The sequence below is a fragment of the Limanda limanda genome, chromosome 11 (genome assembly GCF_963576545.1).
Source record: "Limanda limanda chromosome 11, fLimLim1.1, whole genome shotgun sequence".
In the NCBI taxonomy this organism is placed as follows: domain Eukaryota; kingdom Metazoa; phylum Chordata; class Actinopteri; order Pleuronectiformes; family Pleuronectidae; genus Limanda; species Limanda limanda.
The window spans coordinates 9932514-9956435 of NC_083646.1; the positions used below are offsets into that span (position 1 = coordinate 9932514).

General features: G+C 43.8%; 1 protein-coding gene across 1 annotated transcript in view; it reads right to left on the bottom strand.

The window, feature by feature from the left end:
* Positions 1-18992, bottom strand: part of erfl3 (Ets2 repressor factor like 3) — a 41871-nt gene extending 22879 nt beyond the window's left edge. The window contains exon 1 of the mRNA XM_061080709.1: positions 18352-18992. Coding sequence (XP_060936692.1) covers positions 18352-18373 — 22 coding nt within the window. The 5' untranslated portion in view covers positions 18374-18992. The remainder of the gene's footprint in view (positions 1-18351) is intronic.
* Positions 18993-23922: the final 4930 nt, after the last annotated feature.

Genomic DNA, 23922 nt, shown 5'->3' on the forward strand with positions numbered 1-23922 from the left:
CTGCCAGTTGACACTTCACCTCTGGTTCAACAACACACTGCCCACACTCGCTACTGCCTGAAAGAGTGTGTTGACTGTGTGAGGGAATAGGGACAGAAATATAGACATTGACAAAAAATCAGGCCATTTAATACATTCAACTACAGTTAAACAAATTGTATTTGCTAAATTGCCTGGGGCTGTAACAAACTATTATCCAGATATTGACACTGGGTGTGAGTGACTTTGCCACAGGGTGATTGAACAATATTTCTGCCTTTTAGAGAAGGTGTGTATGTGTGTGTGTGCGTGTGTGTGTGTGTGTGTGAGTGAGTGAGTGAGTGTGTGTGTTTCTCTGAGCGACAGGTGGCATTTTTGGGAGGTGGTTTCCTGGAATGTGCCACTAGAGCGGGACAGGATGTTAGCATCTGTTGTACACCAACAGATCTGCTTCCTGTGTGTGTGTGTCTGTGTCAATGTGTGACAATGACACTAAAATCTGGCTAGAATCAAAACCAAATCATGCAATACTCTGAAACAACAATAACTTCTAGTGAGAAATGTTTATGTTCTTGGTAAAGTATATACACATGTACTGGAGAGTGCTGATGTAAAGAGGGGGTGATTAGTGTGAGGCATAAGGCAGAAGGAGGTGAGTTATACAGCTTTCACGTGCAGTTCTACACACATACACACACACACAGACACACACACTTTCCGCAATAACAAGTCCACATTAACAGTTACAGGCTAAAACATCCAGTGTGTGTGTGTGTATATTTATGTGTGCGAGTGTGCGTCAGTGCTGACTAAGTGCGTGAATGTGTTTGTAATTCAGCATTCACAACGCAAACTCTCCTCCATTCTCCTGCCTCTCTCTCTCTCCCTAACACTGTCTCCTAGCAACCAGACACTTAAGGCCTAAAAATAACCCCCCCAGAAACGAACAGAACAAAAAAATAAAGCATAAATGGCAATTAATGCTTTCAAGCATGGAACACGGACTCAAACAGACCAGATATTAGAAAGGGAAGGGAAGGGAAGGAGGAGTGGGAGGCTGAATCTGCCAGCAACAGGTAGTCGTCAGGAGACAGAGTTCTGTGCTACATGGCACTGTGTGTGTGTGTGTGTGTGTGTGCGTGCGTGCGTGCGTGCGTGCGTGTGTTCATTAAAAGTGTGTATATATGTGTGTGTGTGCCCACAAGCCTTGGCTGGGAACAAGACAACTTTTCCACCGTCTCTAAGGAGCAGGGGGGCTGCTCAAGGCAGAAAAAGCCTCCAGTCTAAACCCGACGCACTGACTGGCAGCCCGTCCTGTGTTTAGCAGAGTTCCAAGAGAAAAATATTCTGCATGTCAAAGGACCCAACAAGGCCTCGCTCTGTTTGGCAGCCAGCACTTAGATTGTATTGTGGGTTTTGTTTCCCTCCTCTTCCTACAATGTTATGAAATAAACAAAAACTAGAAGACAAATGAGTCATGAACACGTACACGCAGACCTGCTGTCTCGCATCTGATGCCTACGCATTCCACAGTGGATTAACATTTTGGATGCGTGATGGCAAGTGAGAGACACCTGATATTTGCACCAGACGCCTCCCAGCTTAGAAGGATCTGTTCTTTCAAAAAAATCACTCTGCTACATTGGCATAAAGGTGTGTTTTTGAATCACTTATAATCTGAAGTGAAGTTAGGTCTTTGCTGAAAAAGGAAACTTTGAGAGCATTTAGCAGGATAATCAAAAATGTTTGTCTCTACACAACTCATCCAATTCTAACACAAACTTCAGGGGATTCAGGGTATATGGACAATATATTAATATACTTTGCATTGGGCAATGAGTTTGAGTTGTATCCTCACAGCATAAAGATATGTAGTGTAGATTTATGTAAAAAAAAAACAAAAAAAAAAACAGGCAAAGTAGAGCCTGTAACTGGATAAAAAAATAACAATGATAAATTGATTATCTAATATGCTGCAGGTTGATTTTCTCTACATTCATCGACTCATCAATTTTAGCACTAGTAACAACTTTATGTGTTCCCTCTGGCAGAACACATTAACTTAATTTTTATGACTCTCTCCCTGACCGAGTCAGGACTTTTTATCAAGTTTGATGACACAACATCATGCACATATGGAGGTTGTTAAACTGAGCTGCAAAGGACATTATACGTTATTTAGATATGAGAGGTAGTTAGCCGAGGAAACATTGGTGATTCTTTTTGAAAGCTCCGTCTTCAAACATTTTTAGAGTCTCGGACATAAGAGAATGAAAACTGTGTCGACAATGGTTTAAAAATCGGACACCTCATCAGATCACACATGATTTAAGCTATTCACTGTTCATTGAGAGTGAAAAACATATTTCTTCTCATTTCAGAAACAGCCTAATTCTAATCAAATTACTTGTATGATTTGATTGTTTATCCTCTTGACATGTTGTTCTACTATCAAGAGCTTCTAAAGCAGCAAACAATGAAATTACTGTTTGTACTTTTTAAGTATTGTAAGATTGTGGTGGTAGTATGTGTTATGGTGTTAAGCGATGTTCAGACACACATATTACATAACCTGCCTACCGGCCCCACCTTGCATTTCTTTTTTTCAAATAAACCCAAATGGGTAATTTTCGTGTCAGCAGTACACCCACATTCAAATAAATACATCAACAAACTAAATAACAATACTTAGTCAGACAATACAATTATAACCTGAGGACTTGTTGAACAGTGTTAGTGCCTCCAAAAATGAAATCCATGACAGTCTATGAATGTTTTTCCCTTTTAGTAAAAACTACAAAATTAACATTCCTAGTTCTACAGTCCAACATCAACATTGTGAACCTAAAAAGGCATTTTTACAGTTGACTGAACAAAGCAATACATAAATTGCAACGACACATAACGTGGCCTCTACTTGAGTTCAGAGAGAGCTACAATTGATACCCCGACACGACGGACAAACACATAAAACATATCCACGCTCAAAATCTCAAAGCTCTGATGGGAAGCCTGTGGATGTTCTGTGTGTGTGTGTGTGTGTTTGTGTGGGCCTCTTGTTATGAGCTGCATGCTGTTGTTCAGACTGGAGGTGAGAGTGGAATAGGTGACTGGCCTTGGGGAATCATGTTTTTCTCATAGCTCCGCTGCTTCAAACTGTGCCGGTGATGCCCTGCAAGGTATCCAACGTGGAGCGAAGGGTAGAAAAACACACACTTACCTTGTGTTTTATGAAAAACAAACATAGTTGTAGCATAAATACTATGGAGTTTTTTTTCTACTGAACAAAAATCCCCCCAACGGTGTTTGTATTTGATAAAACAGCTGAGTAACACTTGTTGACTCCCTTGAAGACTATATAATCATCAGGGGACAGATAACTCTAGGTTGAGGGTGAAGCAGAGGGATGGTGGCCTGGTATTCTAAGCGGGCCCTTGGGTGCTGAGTGAACAGGGGACCTTGGCAGCTTACCAACCGGGCCTGTTGTCCTTAACACCTTTCTGCTGATTGGGAGAACAGCAGCTCTGGAACTGTGTACAACATCCAGCATCCACATGCTAATAGACGGGTAATTACAAAAATTAGGGCTGGGAAGTTCCAGAGCAATGTTGCATCATGATGATGGTGACAATAAAAGGCCCGAGGTGCTGCTCATAACCTAAGAGATTTGGTCGAAACTGTTTTAACCAACACTCACACAGTGTATACACTTCAAACAGCAATTCAAAGATAACTGCTCTCACTACAAATCACTTAACTCATTAGATAATTTCCCTTCACAAATACACCAGGACTCAAGACTGTTTCCACCTTCACCAAGAAGGTATTTCTTCCGCATATGTTTGTTTGCAGAATTGCACAAGAACTAATTTCCATGGAAGGGGTGTAGATCAGGGGGGGAATTCAGGAATTATTTTGTGCTTTATCTTAGATTGCAAGATAGGGCATTTTGTGGCATTTTTGCTGATTTCTCAGAGAAGACGACTGATGTTTTTTGAATCCAGATTGTTTAGCCTTGGCGGAGGTATGCACTCGACTGAAAGCCAATTTAGTTTCCTTCAGTCGGTCAGATGTTTAATCATCTGTGTGTCGTGCACAGCAAAAGAACATGAAGACTGAACATGGGAGGAGACCAAGTGAGCCAGTATAAAAACCTTCTGCTTTCATCCTCATTGGCTAACTCCGTGTCCATACAGTTTGCACGCCATGCACTCACATGAACACAACCACCTGAACTTTCAACTCGCAAATGCAACCAAGTTGCTCACAGTCTAGGCCCTGAATATACAAAGTAATAAATTACATAATAATCAAACAATAAGGGCCAACAATGAAGCACCCTGAAAAAAACATCACCTACGCTGCTTCTTTACTGCATTTAATAATGTATTTCGCATTGGCTCAAACACCAGGAACAACACCAACCACAGTTTATCACTTAGCAGTACATGCACATTTAGTCGGAGGTGTCGCTAGACTGTGCCCTCAAGAGCTTCCTGTGCGTCAGCAGCGTGTGTGAACAGTACCAAAAATACACACTACTTCACTAAGTCCCATCAAGCTATTCCTTCCTCCACTTCTAGTGTATTCCTCCATCAAATCCCCCATCACCAACCCCCCCACCCCTCCCATTTGTGCGTCCAGCCCTGTGCGCTTTCCTGCCATTCTTCTTTCGCAGCTAATTTTAGATGAAGGAAAAAAGCTCTGTCCACATCTGCTAGTCATTCTTTAAGAGGTGTGTGTGTGTGTGTGTGTGTGTGTGTGTGTGTGTGTGTGTGTGTGTGTGTGTGTGTGTGTTTGTGTTTGGGAAAAAGAGAGGAAAGGAAACTAGGAAAAGGTCAACGGGAGAGAAAAGTACAAAGGGAGTAAAAAAGTGCTGGAGATGAAATAAAAAGAACGACATAAAACAAACAGGCTAACAACACCGTCACTGTCAAAACCAGAGCGAATGTTTGAATCATTACTGAAATACACTCATTCACATTGAGTGGTGTCCTCTACGTTTACTTAGCAGTGGTGAACCACAAGATGAATAAACTGTCATCACAAGTCAAGAGACATGAAATAAACTAAACATGATGATTTAGGTCAATTTTCCCTGAAAAGAAAAGACAAATGTTAAGGCAGAGTGGATGCTCTCTCTTTAACGATTTAAAGTGTGTTAGATTTAGGTGAAAGGGATCTATTGGCAGAAATTGAATGTAAAATTATCCTAGCGCTGTTTTCACTATTGTGTTTCATCTAAATTGTAAGAATAGTTGTTGTCTTTACCCTAGAATGGGCCCTTTATATTTAAATACTCCTCTGTACGGAGGCCGCCATGTTTTTTACAGTCGTCCAAACAGGACAAACTCAACACCTTTTGAGTTTTTATGAAAAGTGAAGGCTACCACAGGTTCTCTTTCATGTTTGGAAGGGTTGGGTGAGGTGAGGGGTATTCAGATGCAACACCACCACTAGATGTCACTAAATTCTACACACTGAACCTTTAAATTGTAGTCTTTAAAAAAAAACAAAATAGGGAGGCGAACAGCCGGAAGTTTTGATATGGTACTTTTACTTTTAGACAAAAGAAAACCGTTATTTACTTTCAGTAGCCTAATGTCCAAATTTCAGTTTAGGTAACTGGCTCTTTTTCGTGGTGAATAAAAATTGTGAGAGTGGTGAATACTGGCTGATTCAGTAATTCAACATTTATCATGATTTCACGTTTAACAAAGGATTGTAAAGATCTCAGGTCCAGGGAGACACAATGTAAAATGCAATTGACCTGCTGTGGCAAATGCACACCTACACACACACACACACTCATGGGAATCATGACTCTGCATCCCAGTGGTCTGTGAGGGGGACACAGAGGGCAGAGCACAGCGTGTTTGTGTGTCTGTTTATCTTGTCGTAAACAGGACAAAAGACACATGCCGTGTCACCGCCTGTCACCGCTTTCTCTTCTCCCCCCACTGCTCTCGTCCTTCGCTCAGTTTTTCCTGTTTTCCATCATTCCCCCCTGCTCCTGCGCCCTTGCCCTTGTCTTGCGCCCCTTCGACTCCTCACTGCCTCTTTCTCCTCCACTACACCCCCCACCCCACTTGGTCAGCTTGTTAAACATGTCTCCTAAAGCTGATTAAGTAGTGTTGATCAGCCTTATGTAACACTCACCTCGTACAGACGTCGCTGCCAGACAGCTGGCTTACTGTGTCTTTCTTTGTGCCCCTGTGTGTGTGTGTGTGTGTGTGTGCTTGCGTGTACGTGTGTGTGTGAGAGAGAGAGAGAGAGATTCGGGGAAATCAGAGAGTGAGAATTTGCTTCAATGAGCACTGCTCTGCACGGCATATTTGCTGTCGGAACACACACAAACACACACAAACTTTTTAATACGATAATATACCATGTCCTATTTGGTTGGAGCTATATGGTTCATCTTATGGTTTATGACCTGAGCACATTTGGTCACAATGGTGGAATGTGCTTCGTCATGTAGCATCAGGGTCTCCCAAAGTGTGTGTGTGTGTGTCTGTGTGTTCCTAATGCAGGCTGTGTAGATAATCAGTGCTTATCCCCCAGTTAGCATAGGGCTGCCAAGTGAGACCATGCACCTACAACACTGCAGCAGGAGGTGGGACAGAAAACAGCACCCATAAATACACACACACACACACCCTTGAAATGACAAACTAAAGGCATCAAATTATGAAAACTATCTTTACAAGCACACAAACACATAGAGTTCGATGCTGTGCAGTTGGTGCCGGTAAACAAAGCCCTGCTCCAGATCTCATTAATGGATGGAGTGGCCGAGTTAACGAGGCAGCGCAACACGGGCACGTTAGAAAGGTCAGCGCGCCCGGCTCCCATTCTCTGCTCTCCTGGTTTGCTCTTGCGCTGTGCTTTGTGGGAAAGATTAGAATCCTCAGCTGGAGCAAATAAAGCTGGGCGTTATGCAAGAGCCCGGGAGAGGGAGGAAGACAGAAGAGAGAAAGGCTGATGATGATGTAACTTGAGAGAGGAGCAAAAATACAGAAATGAAGAGTAAGAGAGAAAAGGATGTAGAGGCAGAGCTATAGAGGATTTTGATGGAAGGTCTTGAAACAGCAAACCTTACAAGATGGTCAGGCTCCATCGCAGCCTGCTGCATGAACCTTTCTGTACTACATGGTACCAGACACCCATCTAAACAATAGCAGTCAATCAGCTCTACTGAGCAATGAGCTCAACAGTAAACACAAAGCTTCCCTGCACTGCCACAGGCCCAACAACAAAACCAGACAACATAATCTAAGGTTAATATCAGTGGTATACATGGTTTCATTCTGGCCTCCCTGAGTGGGAGTAGGACAGTGTTTCATTCATCCAACAATGTGGCCCTGACTGGCCTGTCAGACCCAGAGAGTCAGGCAAGACTAACAATCTCAATTCTTAAACTGAATAACGTTTAATCTGTGTTCTCGATGTTTAATGAAGTGCTGAGGAAGTAGATGCAGGATCATCATTGTGATCTATAAGGGCCAACTGAGTTTATGCTTTGTCAGAACCAGTTATTAAAATGTGCCGTCTGACCACATCAACCTGAACCTAAGAAGACACTCAAAAGCAGAGAGAAACGCCCGCACAGATAGCGAGAAATAACAATATCATTTGAAGATAAGGACGATATTGACAGTCAGTCCAGGATCGCTTGGTTGTTCACATTACAAAAGTGCCTTAAGATAATGTGTGTTGTAAATTGGCTTTACAATTGAAACCAGAACTAAAAATTATATAAAAAAATAAACACTTTTTTACAGCTTAATATTTATTATATCTTTTCATCGTATCTAATGTTACATTATGTTGTGAAGGTATATGCACCGTAGTAACAGGTGTCTGAAGAAACAGATGAGGACAAGAGGAAGGAAGTGAAAAAAAGAGAAATGAATGAGCAAAGGGGAAGGAAGTTAGTTCACAGAGATAAAACAGTGGCTGGCAGAGAAAGAAAGAGCGATGAACCTTCTCCCCTCCGTCCGTACACCGCTCGGCCGGCGTTATGTAAGAGCCGAGTGTAAACACACCGATTACCTCTGCTTGGTGGAACTCATAACATGCGGCGCTACCTCGCTGCTTGTGCTTGTACGTTTCAGGAAGTGGTCTCGCTCTTTTGCACCACATTGTACATGTGTGCGTGAACATACAATAGCGATACCTCCAGGCTATGTGTCTCACACACACACAAAAGGCATGCATTATAAAGATGGCATTCACATAATCTATTGTCCCAATCGCTGATTCAAACATGCTCAGATCATCCCTCCAAGGTATAAGGTAGCAAGGGGGTTTCCCATGAAATGATAGCTACGCTAGTTTTCAATTTCACCTCCACAATAACAGTTTGATGACACATACACTCGAGACAAGACATCAGGATCTGGGCATTCATAGGCTGTTTCATCAGATTAGGAAAATATTTCATCTTGTAGCAGATTTAAAATAAGATATCATCATTTACGTGTGTGTGTTTCTGTGTGTGTGTAGCAATAAATCGTAATTTTGAATCACAACACTTGTAATAAATATTAAATATATGGCCAAATATTGTGCCAGTATAAATAAAAATGGGGAGATAAGCATTTTGCCCCAGCCCTTCGAGATGTACCTTTGAACAGAACCTGGGTAATACTTGAGCCAGACAAACACAATAAACTTGATAACAAAACGCCCACTTACACACAGGGAGTACACTATAGCTGGGGGCTATTCTGTGTATGAGCGTGTGCAGGACCCTGGTGTATATATTAATGTGTGAGTGGGCAAAGGCAATTCACTAAAACTATGGTGACAGCAGTTCTGATTTATTTCCTGCAGTCTTTCTGTAGCCTATAGTCTATAATATTTTGATTGACATCTCCTGGCAGAGGAAAGATGCAGCGTTTATGACTTGTTACTACGGTAACAGACATGTCGAGCACAGATGTACACGCTGCCAGATGAAATCCAGACCAGACATGTTGAAGAGAATATGCTGATAAAATCTGTTAGACCATTAATCACTTATCAGTTTCTTTTAATAGAGTTTAGATGCCACAGACCTGCGATGAACTGTATCTATGAAATAGCAAAACCCTCATCTGAATTAGATTTTAATTGGTGACCTGAGGTTGGAGCCATTTCACTTTCTCCTTCTCTCATTCAACTCTTATCAGGCTCAATACCCAAGCACCTTCCAACCATCTTGTTCATTTTCTCTTCCTCCATCATGCTCTCTGACTCTCCCCATCTAGCCCCTCATCTCTCCCTCCCTCATGCTCCTGCAAATCCCCTCCGCCGCTTTTGATCTATTATTCCCTACTTTCCTTTTCCGTCTCACCCTGTGACTGGTCAGGGGCTCCAGCTCACTGTTCACTTCATCAAAAGCTTTAATCCCCAAAAACAACAATCACTGTGTGTGTGTGTATGTACAGTAGGCCTATATGTGTGTGTGTGCGCCCACCCGCATGCAACTGCTTGGACATTACGTAATTTCCCTGGGCCACATCTGAGGCTAAAAATGGACATGGATAAAACTATTGTGACCGTGGGCAGGGCTACTGTACAGAGGCAGTGGAGCGCACACACATCACACATGTACAGACGGACAGCAGGGGCTGGGCAAGCTGCTTAACGTTGATGTCATGGACCAGAGATGCAGACTTAAGCTTTTTCTTGAACTGATCACCAGCCATGTTAGTGTTGAATGATTGATAATTACTAAAGGCTTGTAAGTTTCAAAATGGCGCATTGTCTACAGCGAAAACTTTTAACATGGTTTTCAATCAGAGTTTATTATGTTTGACACCCAGAATTGCAAGTAAATGATCATATTATACGATAGATTAAATAATAAAGCATTGAGTAACTGAAATAATCTGAGGGCTGGTTTCACTGACCAAATGGTAATTCCACAAAATCCAAAATAAATTTAAACATTTAAACACAGTAACTTCATTTTATTTACGGGGTTTTCTGAAAGAAAGCATTTAGACCAGATTAAATATGCAGGACACTTTAAAAAAAAACTCAAACAGATTTTGAATCAAGTGAGGTTGTGGAGCTTTCTGTGGCTGGTGTTAAATTTAGAGCATGAGCGTGTCTGTGTGGTCGGGGCAGAGTCATAAGCAAAGTCTGTTCACTCTGCACGCTGTGCAAGTCACACTGATGACGATGTTGTAAGGGACAGTGTTTCAAAGGAGCATTCGTAGAAGTCACCGCAGCGAACTGTGTGGACACGGAGGTGCAGACTACAGGTGTTTGCCCAAAACACCGTCTATGCTGTCTTTACCTACGTATGAGCAACATCAATCATTTAGTCAGACTTCAGCAAATGACCAAATGGCTTAAAAACACTAGAGGATGTGTTCAGGTCAAGGCACTAAAAGAGCAGAGTGGTACAGCATGTGAAACTGGCGGGCACATTTATGGACAAATATGTGATGAGATGAGCCTGTTTCCAACTCTCTCTCTTCCTGTGTACATGCGTGTGTTTCTGTGTGTGTGTGTGGAGGAGCGATGCGCTATATGATGTGCAGCACTGATGGCCGCCTTTGTCATTAAACTTTAATCACTGTGTTTTCCTATAAATACCTTTCCAATGATCGAATGCATTATTCAGTTTCTCTCAGGCCAGCACACTCACTGATTCACGAGCAGGAGATACACACATGCACCTGGAGAGCCGAGAAAAAAGCCAGTGTCCTGGAGGAAGGAAGTCTTATGAACATTTAAGAGGACGATGGCCGGTGGGCAAAAATAGTCGGGCTCTTCTCCTACTGCGAGAGAAATTCACCACAGTTGATTCTGCCATTGACCACACATCTTAGAAGGAGCCCAGGGCTGTGTGTGTGTGTTTGCATCGACATACAGTATGTATGCACAACAAATGCACTGCATCAGTACTACACGACAACTTACACTTGATCCCAGCGTGTGGTCTAGTCTGACTTGAAGCTCATATTTAGAGTTTTCAGGGTGAATTAACACCAACAGTGCCTATTGCTGAATACAATTTGACAGTGACAGACAGCTTTCTATAATATTTGAGCTAGTTAGCAGATATCCATGTTGCATTTGGCCCTCCAGTCAAGTTGGCTGATAAATCAGGGTGTCCGGTGAAGTGGTAGGGTGACATGGAGAAGGGGGGGTAGGAGGGGAGCGAGGAGGAAAGAGGAGGAGGAGGCTAATGGAAGAGGAGCTGCCACTGGGGTATTCGTCCATGGATTGGTGACATAGAAATGTTAGTGAGAGGGAGGAGAGGACGGCGGGATGGGTGGGTCAATCGATGCTTAAAAAGGTTTCACTCCCCTACAGGGACACATGCACGTGTGTGTTTGGGCGCGCATGTGTGTGTGTGCATAAACACACAACAGTCGATTGTAAATGAAACCACTATCTCCCTCCTACACACACACGTGCACACAAACTTCATAGGATGGCTTCATCCGTCTCAGGAATAAGAAGTCTAGCTGGAGAGCAGCATTTAGCAACTGGCCTGTGACTCAACTCGAGGATTAACAATCACTCAGTGTAATTTAGGCTGAAACTATGGGTTTGTGTTTCTAAATCTCGAGTATAAAAGACAGTGCTTGTTTATGGGTTTTTCCAGAAGGATGACATCATATCAAACTGCTGCAGCTGATAAAAGGCAAAGGATGTCGTCTTTCCACTTATTTCCTTCCCTCACACACAACCACAGTTTGTTACTTCTGGCTCTGTTGGACAGTCCCATTTGGCTAATTATGTAGCATCTATATGTGCACTCCATAGACTGTATATATATATATGGACAGCTCCCAAAAAGTGAAACCAAAGTGTCTTGAGCCCCACCTGGTGCCTGGCTACAGTATAGGTCAAAAATCCCACCTACCCCATGTTAATAGATGAGACATTTGATGGTTTCCGTCCTTGTAGGAACTTCTTATCACAGTGATGGTATTAATTAGTTATCTGCTGCTGTAAAACGGAGGTGAAACGTCATGAATGACAGCTGAGATTGCCTTGTGATTGGTTGAGCATGTGTAACCACGGCTCCATCCTCCAATCACTACTGCCCAGGCTCTGGCTCCAAATGGCAGCAATTATATCCGGTATATATCTTAGCTTCATTTCTGGATAGTGGGAGGAAGTGAAGAGCTTCTCACATGCAGCAAATAACACATCCGAGCTGAGGGAAGACAGTGTCTCTGAGGTACGTTGCTAGTTAGTTTTTAAAATACATTACTGGAAAGTTAATGAACAACAACCTCATCAATTTCTTCCTGTTGATATACCTCCACACATAAAGAATAACAGCTGAAATATCAATAGACTCCCTATCAGGGTTGCATTGGCCCCAAAAGTGCAGTACCAGCAAACAGTCCAGCTGTTACATTGCACTAAATGCCTGAGCTCAGATGTAAATTAAAAAGTTTACCACACCAGTTTCCATCTTCTTTATTAACAACAGTTTGGGACAGTTTGTTCCCACGAAGACACACTTTTTACAACCGCCGTGGCATTCCCAACCAAAGCCCTGCCTTTCAAATGCACATAACTTTCTCATTGGAACAGCGTCTGCGGTGAGTTGGCTCAAAGTTCAAAATGTGCCCTGACGTACAAAAGAGAACAGGTCTGAACATGCCGGGAGAGAAAGCGAGAGAGAGAAACCAGGTTAAGGCTGCGAGGGAACAAGCAAAGTGAAAGGCTGACAGGCCGAGGAAGAGGAAAGACTGGTAGAAAAGAAAACTGCAAACGTGATCTTGCATTCCTCACATGGGGTGGAGGGTAGAGGAGAGAGAAAGTGAGGAGAGAAAATAAGAGGGAGGAATGGGGGATGGGAGAGAGGGGTGAGGGGGGGAGGAGGGTGACAAGAGAAGAAGTTTAACTTGGCGCCAGACAGCATTTCAATACTCGACGGCACACAGACGCACACACACACACACAGAAAATATCGACACAATGCAAGTGGCACAGAAGTCCTTTTGGTGACTTCCCATCGTCCGAAATTAGATTAGATATTTGCCCTCCACCCGAGCTCCCTGGGTCCAGCACAGAGGCAGATTCCCAGATAAAAATAGCCAGAGGAACTATTCAAACACTGCTGCTTTTCTGCAGGGAGTGTCTGCTGACTGCACTGGACTTAAGGGGTTAGAGAGGGGTTAGGAGCTCCACTCACCACCTCCCTCAATCAAAGGCCTGGGACAGCGGGGCAGCCCAATCCCTATCACACTTAAAACACTAATACACACACAATGATTGTGAAGTTCAAATCAGTGTGTAGAAATTGTAGTTTCAAATATGACCTATTTACGAGTTTAAAACTTTGAATCTGCTGTTGAAGTTTCCAGGCAAATAAAAATAAAAAGTAAGCAGGAATGTGGGAGGTCCAAGAATTCCAATAAAAAGCAGCAGTGAGAGTGTGAGTGTGCGTGGTGTGTGCTCACAAATATGTTCCTCAAAAGTGTTACAGTTATCCATCAACAGTCCGTCCCATCCAGGCATGCAGAAGCACTCAATTACCATCCCTGACCAATTACCAATAGTCGATGTGGGGTCATGTGGTGACATACAACCAACGGCGTTGCAGTAAAACTAGGTTCAACTCACACCGCAGACATACACAAACAGCCCGAGGACACATTTACATAGGCAAACTGTTTTCCTGCTGTTAGAATGTGAACTTTAAATGGAGTTATTTAGTGTCGGAGCCAGGAGTCATGCAGCTGATCACAAAGCTCTGAGAGACCGATAATCTATAGGACCCGACGGTCAGATGTGAGGTTAATGTGTGGGTCCCTGTGGGCGGGAGTGGGCCACAGGCAGCGATGGGACAGCGGTCAGACGCGTCCGGGCCTTCAAGGGTAACGCTGCCTTGTTGGCTGGGGTCTCCCTGGTCAAGGGCGGCACAGGACTAATGGTGGGGAGGTCTATTAGTGTCGACTGGCTGAGCACATTGTTCCCTTTGGTCACATTCCTGGCTAAATACAGACATTTCCACAACTGAGGGCCCCCTCTACCAGAAGTCATTTGTCAACTTAGCTTCGCAGACAAACATATCTCAACTTTTATGACGACCTGTGGTGACAAGGTAACCTGGGCCGGGCTGTCGCGAGATTTTGAACGCTCAGTCTGTCTGTTAAACAACATGCTGAGCATGAAATGTAACATATTATTAGATAAATACTTTGCATTAACAACAAGATGCAAATGTCCTACATTGAATTTATCCCACTGTGTCATCAGTAATGGTGTTGTGGCTAAATAGATTTAGCAGGCACCTAACAGAATTTCTCTGCTCTTTCAAAAAGAACAGATTAGCAGTTTTGTTGTGGAACATCACCTGTTTCGAGCTTTACGTGTGTTGGCTGAACCTGATCACAGCAGGGCACTGTCCCATAAAGCGGGCTATAAAACTGTATTGGGATAATGGGAGGCAGCGGTTCTGCTGTGGTCAGCACTGCGAGGGAGTTTTCACAGATAAGGCTAATCGCTGCACTTATCGTCACAGTGGTTGTGTGTTGAGATTGAAAAGCATATGCTCGCAATCGCACACATAAACCCGCAGAGGGAAAAGGTGAAATGTTTCCTTTCAGTTCCGTGCTCAAAAGCTACCCTTTTGTCTCTTGCCCTGCCACATCATAACGCAGGACTGTGTGTACGTGTGTGTTTGTGTGTATGTGTGTGTGTGTGTGTGTGTGTCGAGAATCAGTGGTAAAACAGCCCTAAAGCATGTCAATCACTCTGGGGGAGCAGCAAGCAGCACAAAGAGAGAAAAAACAACCATCGTTAAACTTCGTTGTTGAGTGACTGATGAGAAATAGACTGGGATGCCCAAATTACCTCGCTTTTTCTTAAACACTCTCTCACACTTACACACTCACACACACTGCAGTCTCTTCACTTGTCAAAAGCACCACCAAACTATGAGCTACTCCGCACCATTATGAGTACAATGAGAGGTCCCTGGCCCCACAAGTCCACACACAATCAGCTCCAGGGCCTGCCCCACTCCCACCATTGTCCCGTACTCCACACACACACACACACGCACAATGGCCACTCCTGAGCCAGGGGTCCCACTATGCAATTCCATCACACAAAGACACACACCAGTCCTTATCCCGTCAGAGTGAGAAACGAGGATGACGGAGGTGGTGGAAGAAAAATTGTGACCCTTGGGGAGGGATGGGAATAAAAACTGGTGAAACACAAAAAGGCAGAGTACAGCGTGTGTGTGTGTGTGTGTGAGGCAGGGGAGTAGATAGCATTAGGGAGGGAAAGGCATACGGTGATACAGATATTAATCTGTGTATGTCCTTATTACCAGAGCTTAATCAATCATTACCACAGCCTTTGAGGGTCACACAAAGGTGGATATAACTTTGTAAGGGCAGGAGAAACTACACATCAGCTCCCTGTATGTTGACTAACACAACCTGTAGAATACTTTGCCTCAATTTAATCATTCCGACTCATCAAACACTAAAAACTCCAGGTAAACAGCTGCCGATTTGATATAAACGCATATTAAATTGGATCCTTTCCAACGCTACAACACCAGCAGTGATCCACCAACGACAAGAGATGCAGCTACAGCCATATCATTTCCTGCTTCATCACATCAGTTCTCCATCTCAGCAGAAATCCTATCATCTGTTCAGGCTAATGAAGTGACTGTGGAAAACAGGAGCGCAAAGGAAGTGTCCAGTGATTGAGAGAGACGAGGTAAACTCGGAGAGGCGGCAGCTTACCGTACGGGACTTAATCCTACATTACCGAACATCCTGGTGAGGGATGATTACATTTTTCATCCTACACAAATGTGTTCAATCTAAACGACGGGATCTGTAGGTTAAGGGTTAAAACTTGAGTTCTGATTGGAAACACAGCAACAGCAGGAGATCAGACAGATCAGGAGAGCGCCTCGGATTAACCAGTTCAATAATTCACCTATTTAAATGTGCCGTTATAAGATGCCTCTGAGACAGAGATGCCGTGTTTACCAACCACAGCTACAATGATTAATCAACTAATGAATAAGCTTAGAAATAGTCAAATTTGATTTTGGTGTCTGTTGAATAATTTGATTAAGCTTATAAAAACACAGAGATTAGAGACTTCTTACTTTTCCTTATTTTAAATTATCAGAGCTGATAAGAAATTCAAAATACTATGATTGCTGGTCTATTTGAAGATTTGCTGCTTTTTACATCATTATAAAGTAAATATCTTTGGATTTTCAAGTGATTTGTAATAAATAGGTTGTTACAGCATTACAGTATTATAAACTGATATAATTTGGATTTTGTTAGATTAAGTCACTGGTGTCAAGACTTATCTTTAATCACATACTCACATGTTTGCCTTAACCAATGCACATTAATCCACTCAAATTCAATTAAACTGACCCTGAGAAATCAACAAAATGTTGAAAAACACCCAATTACACAATGTTAAAAAAGTAAAAATAAAAACAGGATCTGCTTCAAACTGTAATAGCTTCTTTCCTAACCTCAACAGCATCCTCCCCCTAGTTTCAAGGAAAGTTGTGAAGTTGTTTTTGTGTAATCTTTTTTGCAAACAAAGAACAAATGAACAGGGGAGAAAACTTGCGGTGGAGACAATTAAAGTAATATTTAGAAGCAATTAAATGGTGAATAAGATAAGTCAGATTCACAGGATGGAAGGACAAGTTAATGTTCTTCCCCTTTACTGAACAGATAACCAACACAATCAACCTACTACGCACACACAAACCCACACCGAATGCATACATCAAACCCATAACACCTAAGCACAATCAATTTTTTGCAACCTTTCTCCGCAGAGCCCAAGCTTTCTGCTGCCGCACCAACACGGAGTTCAGAGTAATAAAAGGGCTGCTTGTGGTGGGATGTGTGTGATGTCATAGCAGGCTCCTTGGGGCTGCTGCAGAGAGTGGGTGTGTGTGCAGGAATGTGGAGGGCTGAGGGGCTGAAGGCTGGGTGCAGCAGGAGTCAGGAGGGGACAGGGTGGGGGAAGGGAGGGGAACATCCCGAGTGGAAAAGTTTGTCCCACACACTTTGTCCGTCACACACACACACACACACTCACTGTCCTGTGCCAAACGCTCACCAGTAGCTACTTAGAAAGTCATCACATTGTTCCCGCAGGAACCACAACTTATTAAATATGTTTTGCACAGAGGGCCAGATACAATAAATGACTGTAGTAAACTTTCAGATGTTATCCACCGGGTCTCTGGTGCTTCATGTTGGTTTTAGGGCTGCAGCTGACGATTACTTTCATTATTAATCTTCCACTTTCTCTTTGAATAATCATTTGGTCTAAGAAGTCTTCAGATGTCCGGATTTTTTGACAGAAAGGCAAAATACTTGCAAAGAATCCAACTTTTAAAATTGAAATTAAATGCGAAAAAAGAAAAATGGTAATCTGTTACTTTTGCAAATATTGAAGTTGTTCCACTTTTAGTTTTACTTAAAAAGAATGAAAACCAGGACAATAGACTAATCAACGTAGAGTTCCAGCTCTGGTCTGTTGAGTTGTGTCAACTGGAGCAAAACAAACAGATGTACTTTAGTGACTGAAAGAAAAAAGGGTTGTGTCGGGCAGATAGAGTTGATTACTGATTTTTGGAGGAATAAAAATGCACAGCTGGCACAAATGGTGGCACTTCCACTTCCTCCTTATTTCGGAAAAATTGCTCCGTCTTTCACAGAGAAGAGCAAGAACAAACTTATGCAAGCATTTCAGGAATTAGACAAACACACACACACACACCTCAGCTGACTACTGGAAACCCCCTCCCCTCTCTCTCTCTCTCTCTCTTACACACTTCAATATGCTGACAGGCCAAGAAACCTGGCAATCTTATGTGCTCAATTACTGGGTTAACTTCAGATCACTCACTGTGTATAAACCTGATCAGATCCAATCATCTCCTGTCCACCACAAACAGGGGAGAACTTATCAGCATGTCCACATCCCCCCTCTCTCTCACACACACACACACACTCAGTACAAACACACACACACACACACACACACACACACACAAGGTACTTCTAGGGTTTTCAGCCCCTTGTCTGAAAGGTGTTGGATGGTGAAATGAGGTTGTCAGGGTGACACAGAGGATGTCGCTGTAACAACTGTACAGTAGTTTAACCACTTCCTCTTGTACAGACCTGAAGCTGCACCAGATTTAAACAATGGACGGACCCACGAACAACTCACACCAACACTTCTTGTTTTCAAATTGTAAACTACAAGTGGTAAGGCTGGTAGTTGTGTGGTTGCATTAATGGGGGGGGTTATTAAAAGTGTGGTTGGCTCAAGTAAACAAAGACAATGGTGGGCAGCGTTTCCCGGCAGGATTCGGTCAGAACTTACCGGAGTCTCCGGGTGTTTTCATGCTTTAGCTCACTTAGCAGGACGGAGGCTAAAGTTCCCCGGACCCGGGTGGATTCCGCCCGAAGTCGAGTCTCTCGGCCTCTTCTTCTTCCTCCGCCGCGAGTTCCCGACGAGGGGGAACTAGTTGAGGGGAAACTTTTCTGACCGAGCTGCCTCGGCGGCGGAGTCCGGGAACCAGTGCTCCCTCTCGGTCCCTCTCGGTCCGTCTCGGTCCCTCTCGGTCCGTGTCTGTCGCTCCTTCCTCCGGACTCGAGAACTTTCCACAGCGGGGAACAGACCTCACGTTGCGGGTCCTCTGTCGCCTCTCGTCCAGTCACCACCACCACCAGTAGCACCAGTAGCGTGGAACCCTGCTCTCAAGTTGCAGCGGAAACACGAAGCTACCGTCCCGACTCGAGTGAAAACCTTCTCTCTCTCTTTCTCTCTTTCTCTTCTTCCTCCAACAAGTTCTAACTCTCCGGTTCACTCCGTCTCCACCTCCGCGTCCCGGCCGCTGTGTGACATCCCTCCGCCGCAGAGCTTCGATACTTGTTTGACAGAAAGTACCGTCGGAGTGAGGAGCCTCTCTTTCTTTACGGAGTTTTTTTTTTTCTTCCAGTCCTCCACTCACTCTCTCAGTGTCTCTCTCTCTCTCTCTCTCTCTCCTCGGGGTGTCGTGTTTCGCTGCCTCTCTCTCTCCCCCTCTCTCTCTCTGGCCCGCCCACACTGACGGGGCGAGGGAAAGAGCGGGGAGGGAGGGAGGGAGGGAGGGGGGGGCTAACGTGGCGGGTCACGCCCCCTCACCACGAGCTCCGGGGCCCGGGCTGGCGTCAATGCAGCACGCGGCGTTGCCCCGGAGACCGCCACCACCGCGCGCTGCCGTGCTGACGTCACATCCGAGTCCCCTTCGAGTGGAGAGAGAGGCGCCAGAGTTGTTGTTTTTTTGTGTTTTGTTTTTTGTGTTGTTGCGTCAATCAGCAGTTATGGCGCTGATCAGGAGAGTCTTTCATATCTGGATGAAACCGGAAGCTCGGTATTAAACCCCAGTGTTCGGTGTGGGAAGCACATGGTTGTGTAGGGATGGAAATGAAAGCTCCGTCCCTCAGATCCCTCATCGGCGTCAGTGTCAGTGAGAGAGGACAAAGTTTGTTCTGTGTGAATCCACAGTGGAGTTCAGCAGATGAAGACACACAACACGGTCCCAGTTCTCATTAGTATGGAAACTGCATTAGGCAACATGAACAGAAGAAATGATTGCATCACCATTCGACAAAAGATGTATTTACTTTTCGAGCAATTGTTCATCTACACAAAACATTTAGTGTGTTGGTACTGTATAAATCTAACCTTAATAGATTGACCTATTCCTAAAAGTCCAGAAGAAATGATTGCATCACTATTTGATAAAAAATGTGTTTGCATTTTAAGCAATTGTTCATCTACACAAAACATTTAGTGTGTTTGTACTGTATAAATCTAACCTTAATAGATTGACCAGATCCTAAAAGTCCAGAAGAAAGGATTGCATCACTATTTGACAAAAAAGTGTTTGCATTTTAAGCAATTGTTCATTAAAACAAAACATTTAGTGTGTTGGTACTGTATAAATCTAACCTTAATAGATTGACCAATTCCTAAAAGTCCAGAAGAAATGATTGCATCACCATTTGACAAAAAATGTGTTTGCATTTTAAGCAATTGTTCATCTACACAAACCATTTTGTGTGTTGCTACCGTATAAATCTAACCTTAATAGATTGACCAATTCCTAAAAGTCCTTTAAAAAACTACAAAAGCATTTTGTGGACTTTAATACTTGACCCACCCCTCCTTTGGCATAGTGGTGAGTAGATAATGAATGACTATCCCTGTGACAATTTCCCATCTTATTTGAATTTCCCGTAAAATGGTTTTCACATAATGTAGCGAAAGAACTTAACGTTAAAAAAAAGAAAGAGATAAAAAACCTCTTGTGGTTGATTTGAATATGAACCTGCATCCTGTTCTGCTGCCACTCGGTCATGTTGCACTAACTCCCCTTTCCTCTTTTTTTAAGGCGAAGTCAACCAACTGTATCTGGCCTCTGACTCACAGTCAAACACACAAACACACACGCACACTGACCCACAGCATGTGTTAGCATAAAGTGTGTGTGTGCAGAGTTCATCTGGCCGTGTCACATGGTGTCATGCACAGACTTGTTTCCTGTCACCTCCACCACTGACCTCCTGCTTCCTCATGTGCCACTGATATGAAGCTGTCATGTGTTATCACCGTGCACCGAGCGGCTGAGGCGTCGTGCATGGGAGGTGAAGTGCATCTCCTCTTTTTTTTTTTCATCTTCTTGTTTCGCTGGCACCTGCTGCGAATGACGGAGGCTTTATGTGTGTTTTTGTGTATTTTCGACCGCGTTGCTACGTCAGCGATATGCCCGGCTGCCCGGCCTTGTCAACAGGATAAGACAGTGGTAGTAAAACAAAGTAAACAAAGTCCCCTGTCAGCAGCAGCAGCGTCCGAGCGGTGTGATTTACCAACAGGATTTCTCGTCCCTTTGAGGGCCATTCTCCGACGGTCTCAGGAAACCCACTCTGCCGGCCTGATAAGAAGCTGGACCGAGAGAAGAAGAAGAAGAAGAAAATGGCCTCTTAAATTGAATCTTGAACTCTCAGGAAACTGCTGTTGTGTCCTGTCTTCTTCTTCATGGCAGTAAACCGCCGGAAGGACCTGGTTGCTTTTATTTTTTCTCACATAAAGGTCGACAATAGGGCTCCATCAGCCGAGAACAAGAGTGCCACTGTCCCCCAGTTTTTACTCTGTTTGTCCCTACATGTCTCCGGTGTGTTTCTGTCTCTTTTGGCCTGAACCTGATATCTATCATTTCTCCATTTTCCAATGTCTGTGTTTCTGGTTGAGGTGGAAGAGCTCTTCAGCGTCCCCCAAAGCTCCTAATACACACACACATAAACACACACACATACACACACACACACACACACACACACACACACACACACACACACACACACACACACACACACACACACACACACACACACACACACACACACACCTGACAGAGAGAAAATAAAAGAGAGGACAAGAGGAAAAAGCTCCACAGGGAGAGGAGGAGGAGGAGGAGAGGAAGAAGAACCTGACAGAAAAATAAGAGTGATTTAGGGATTAAGTGCAGGGTGGACAAAATGAGTTCTCCTATTTACCTGCGTGTGTGTGTGTGTGTGTGTGTGTGTGTGTGTGTGTGTGTGTGTGTGTGTGTGTGTGTGTGTGTGTGTGCTCTATTGTCAAGCACAGGAGATGACATTTACAGACAAATCTACAGCACAGTACATTCTGAGCACTGATAAACACAGTGCCTCACTCAACACCCTCCCTCTTGCCCACCCAATGTCCTCCTCCTCCTCCTCTTCCTCCACCTCCCTTGCTCTTGCTGTTCATCCACCTCTCAATCTCTCTCTCTCCCCCCCATCCAATCTTTGCTTCGCTCCTTTGAAACCCCGTCGTCTTTTACCACCTGTCTCCCTGTACGTATACGTCCTTCCGCCCTCACGCTCACACCTCCTCTGTTCCTCATCCCGTCCTCTGCCACCTCTCCGTGCCTGCACCTCTTTCCCTCCCTCACACTCATCACTGACTCCCTCCACAGTTTCACTATCAAGGTAGAGGGAGTCACGAGCAGTATCAATAAAAAAAGAGTAAGACTAGTTTTGTTGCTGATATTTGCTTGACATACAAGCTCATGTCCAGTGACAGAGCTTTATTTTGAAATTTCCAGTTGAATATGTACTATTAGATAATATTGTATAATGTAAAATGAGGGTGAAGAAACTATTCTCATTAAAAAATACTTTTATAAATTCAAGATCTTGTCATCTTCTGTGTAGTTTGGTATATAAAGTAGAAGAATCACAGTACATTTATCTTCCACGTAATACTAGCACCGTTGTTAATCTTTTAACAGATGGTGACCTTTGCAGAGCGCTTATCTTAAAGCAATGTTAGAATCAAGAGTCTTATTAGTATTCAAAGGTTTGCCCATTAATAGATCTTTTAAGAGTTTAAGTGCCAAGCAAATATCTTAACAGAAAGGGACATTTTGCCTAGGTGTGGCCAAAATGTAAATATCTTTGAGCGCTGGGGCTGACGCTATCAAAATGTATAATAAAACTGAGATTAAGGTCTGAAGACGTTATGTAGAAGCTGCATCCAGGTGGCCTTGGTACTCTCATATTTCTATATTTCTCTCTAATACAGAGATAGAATAACCGCCCTGAATAATACACAGGTTGTCATTTGTGTGTTAGAAATGTCAGGATTCATTTAAATCTTGAAGATCCAAATAGATCTTAATGTAAAATGTAAAATATCGACATTGCAAAAATCTTGTTTCGCAGGGTGTGGAGATGTGGGCGTCCAAATCTGCAGCAAAGGGTTTCCCATTATTATTTATTTGAATCATCACACGCATTTACCCATTGTCTGTGAGGAGAACTTGATGATGTGCCCGACAAAAGGGGGAAAGTATCACAGAGCAGCCTTGTCCTATTGGTTCCACATCATCCGTACGCCCTCTATCTCCCATCCCGCCCTTTTCCAATCCACCCTGCTCTTTATGTGACTCTGCCCGTTCCTAATCAGAGTGACAGACAGACGCTCCGGAGAGAAAGACGCAGAGAAAGGGCGAGTGGAGATTTGTTTTGAGTGTTTGTGTGTATGTGAATGCTCGCATGCAGTCGGGCGGGTGTGAACATCCCCAGATATCTTTCCTATAGATGCAAACCATCACCCAGCCCCCCCCCACCCCCATCCTCCCCTTACTTCATCTTTCCTCTGTGAAGTGATGTGTCGTCTCAACTAACACACAACTGCGAAACAAGTTAGTGTATATGAGCTCAAGCGGGTCAGAAAACCTGACATGGTGCCACCGCATAGCATGTCGTCGTCAGCACTAATACACACACCAGTCTCTGTAACACAGATGGCCCGGCTCAGTGTAATTACCATGGACAATGGGTGTGGTAGGACACTAACCAGTGCCACCACAGGCAGACAAACACACACACACACACAAGGATAGACACACATATCCAATGCATGTACATGCAGAACCTGATTTCAGCAATCAGTGGAAGCCAGGCAAGATTATAATTCCTGGACAGGGCGTCAAACAACCAACAGAGGTGTAATATGTACATAGGGGAAGTGATGATTCATCCCACTGGTGACTCGAACAAATGGACCAACGCGCCGAGTACGCATGCATGTTCATACAATCAGACTCTCCTCACATCACCCATTCATAGGCTTTCTTTTTTTCACTGTATAAGTGCTCCAATTATCTCTGACTTGAGTTCCAGCGTGTGATCTTACATAACCAACTTCAGACAGGGTTTTACAAAACGCCTGCAAAAGTGAAACCTTTGTTCGCCTTAAATCCTCCGTGGACCTGGACCTGGACCTGGACTGAGGAGGAAGAGGTTTTAACTTCTGCTGTGACAGGGAGAGGTGAAGGGAAGATGGCTCTGCAGACTGAAAGGCACGGAGGGCGAGAGCAGA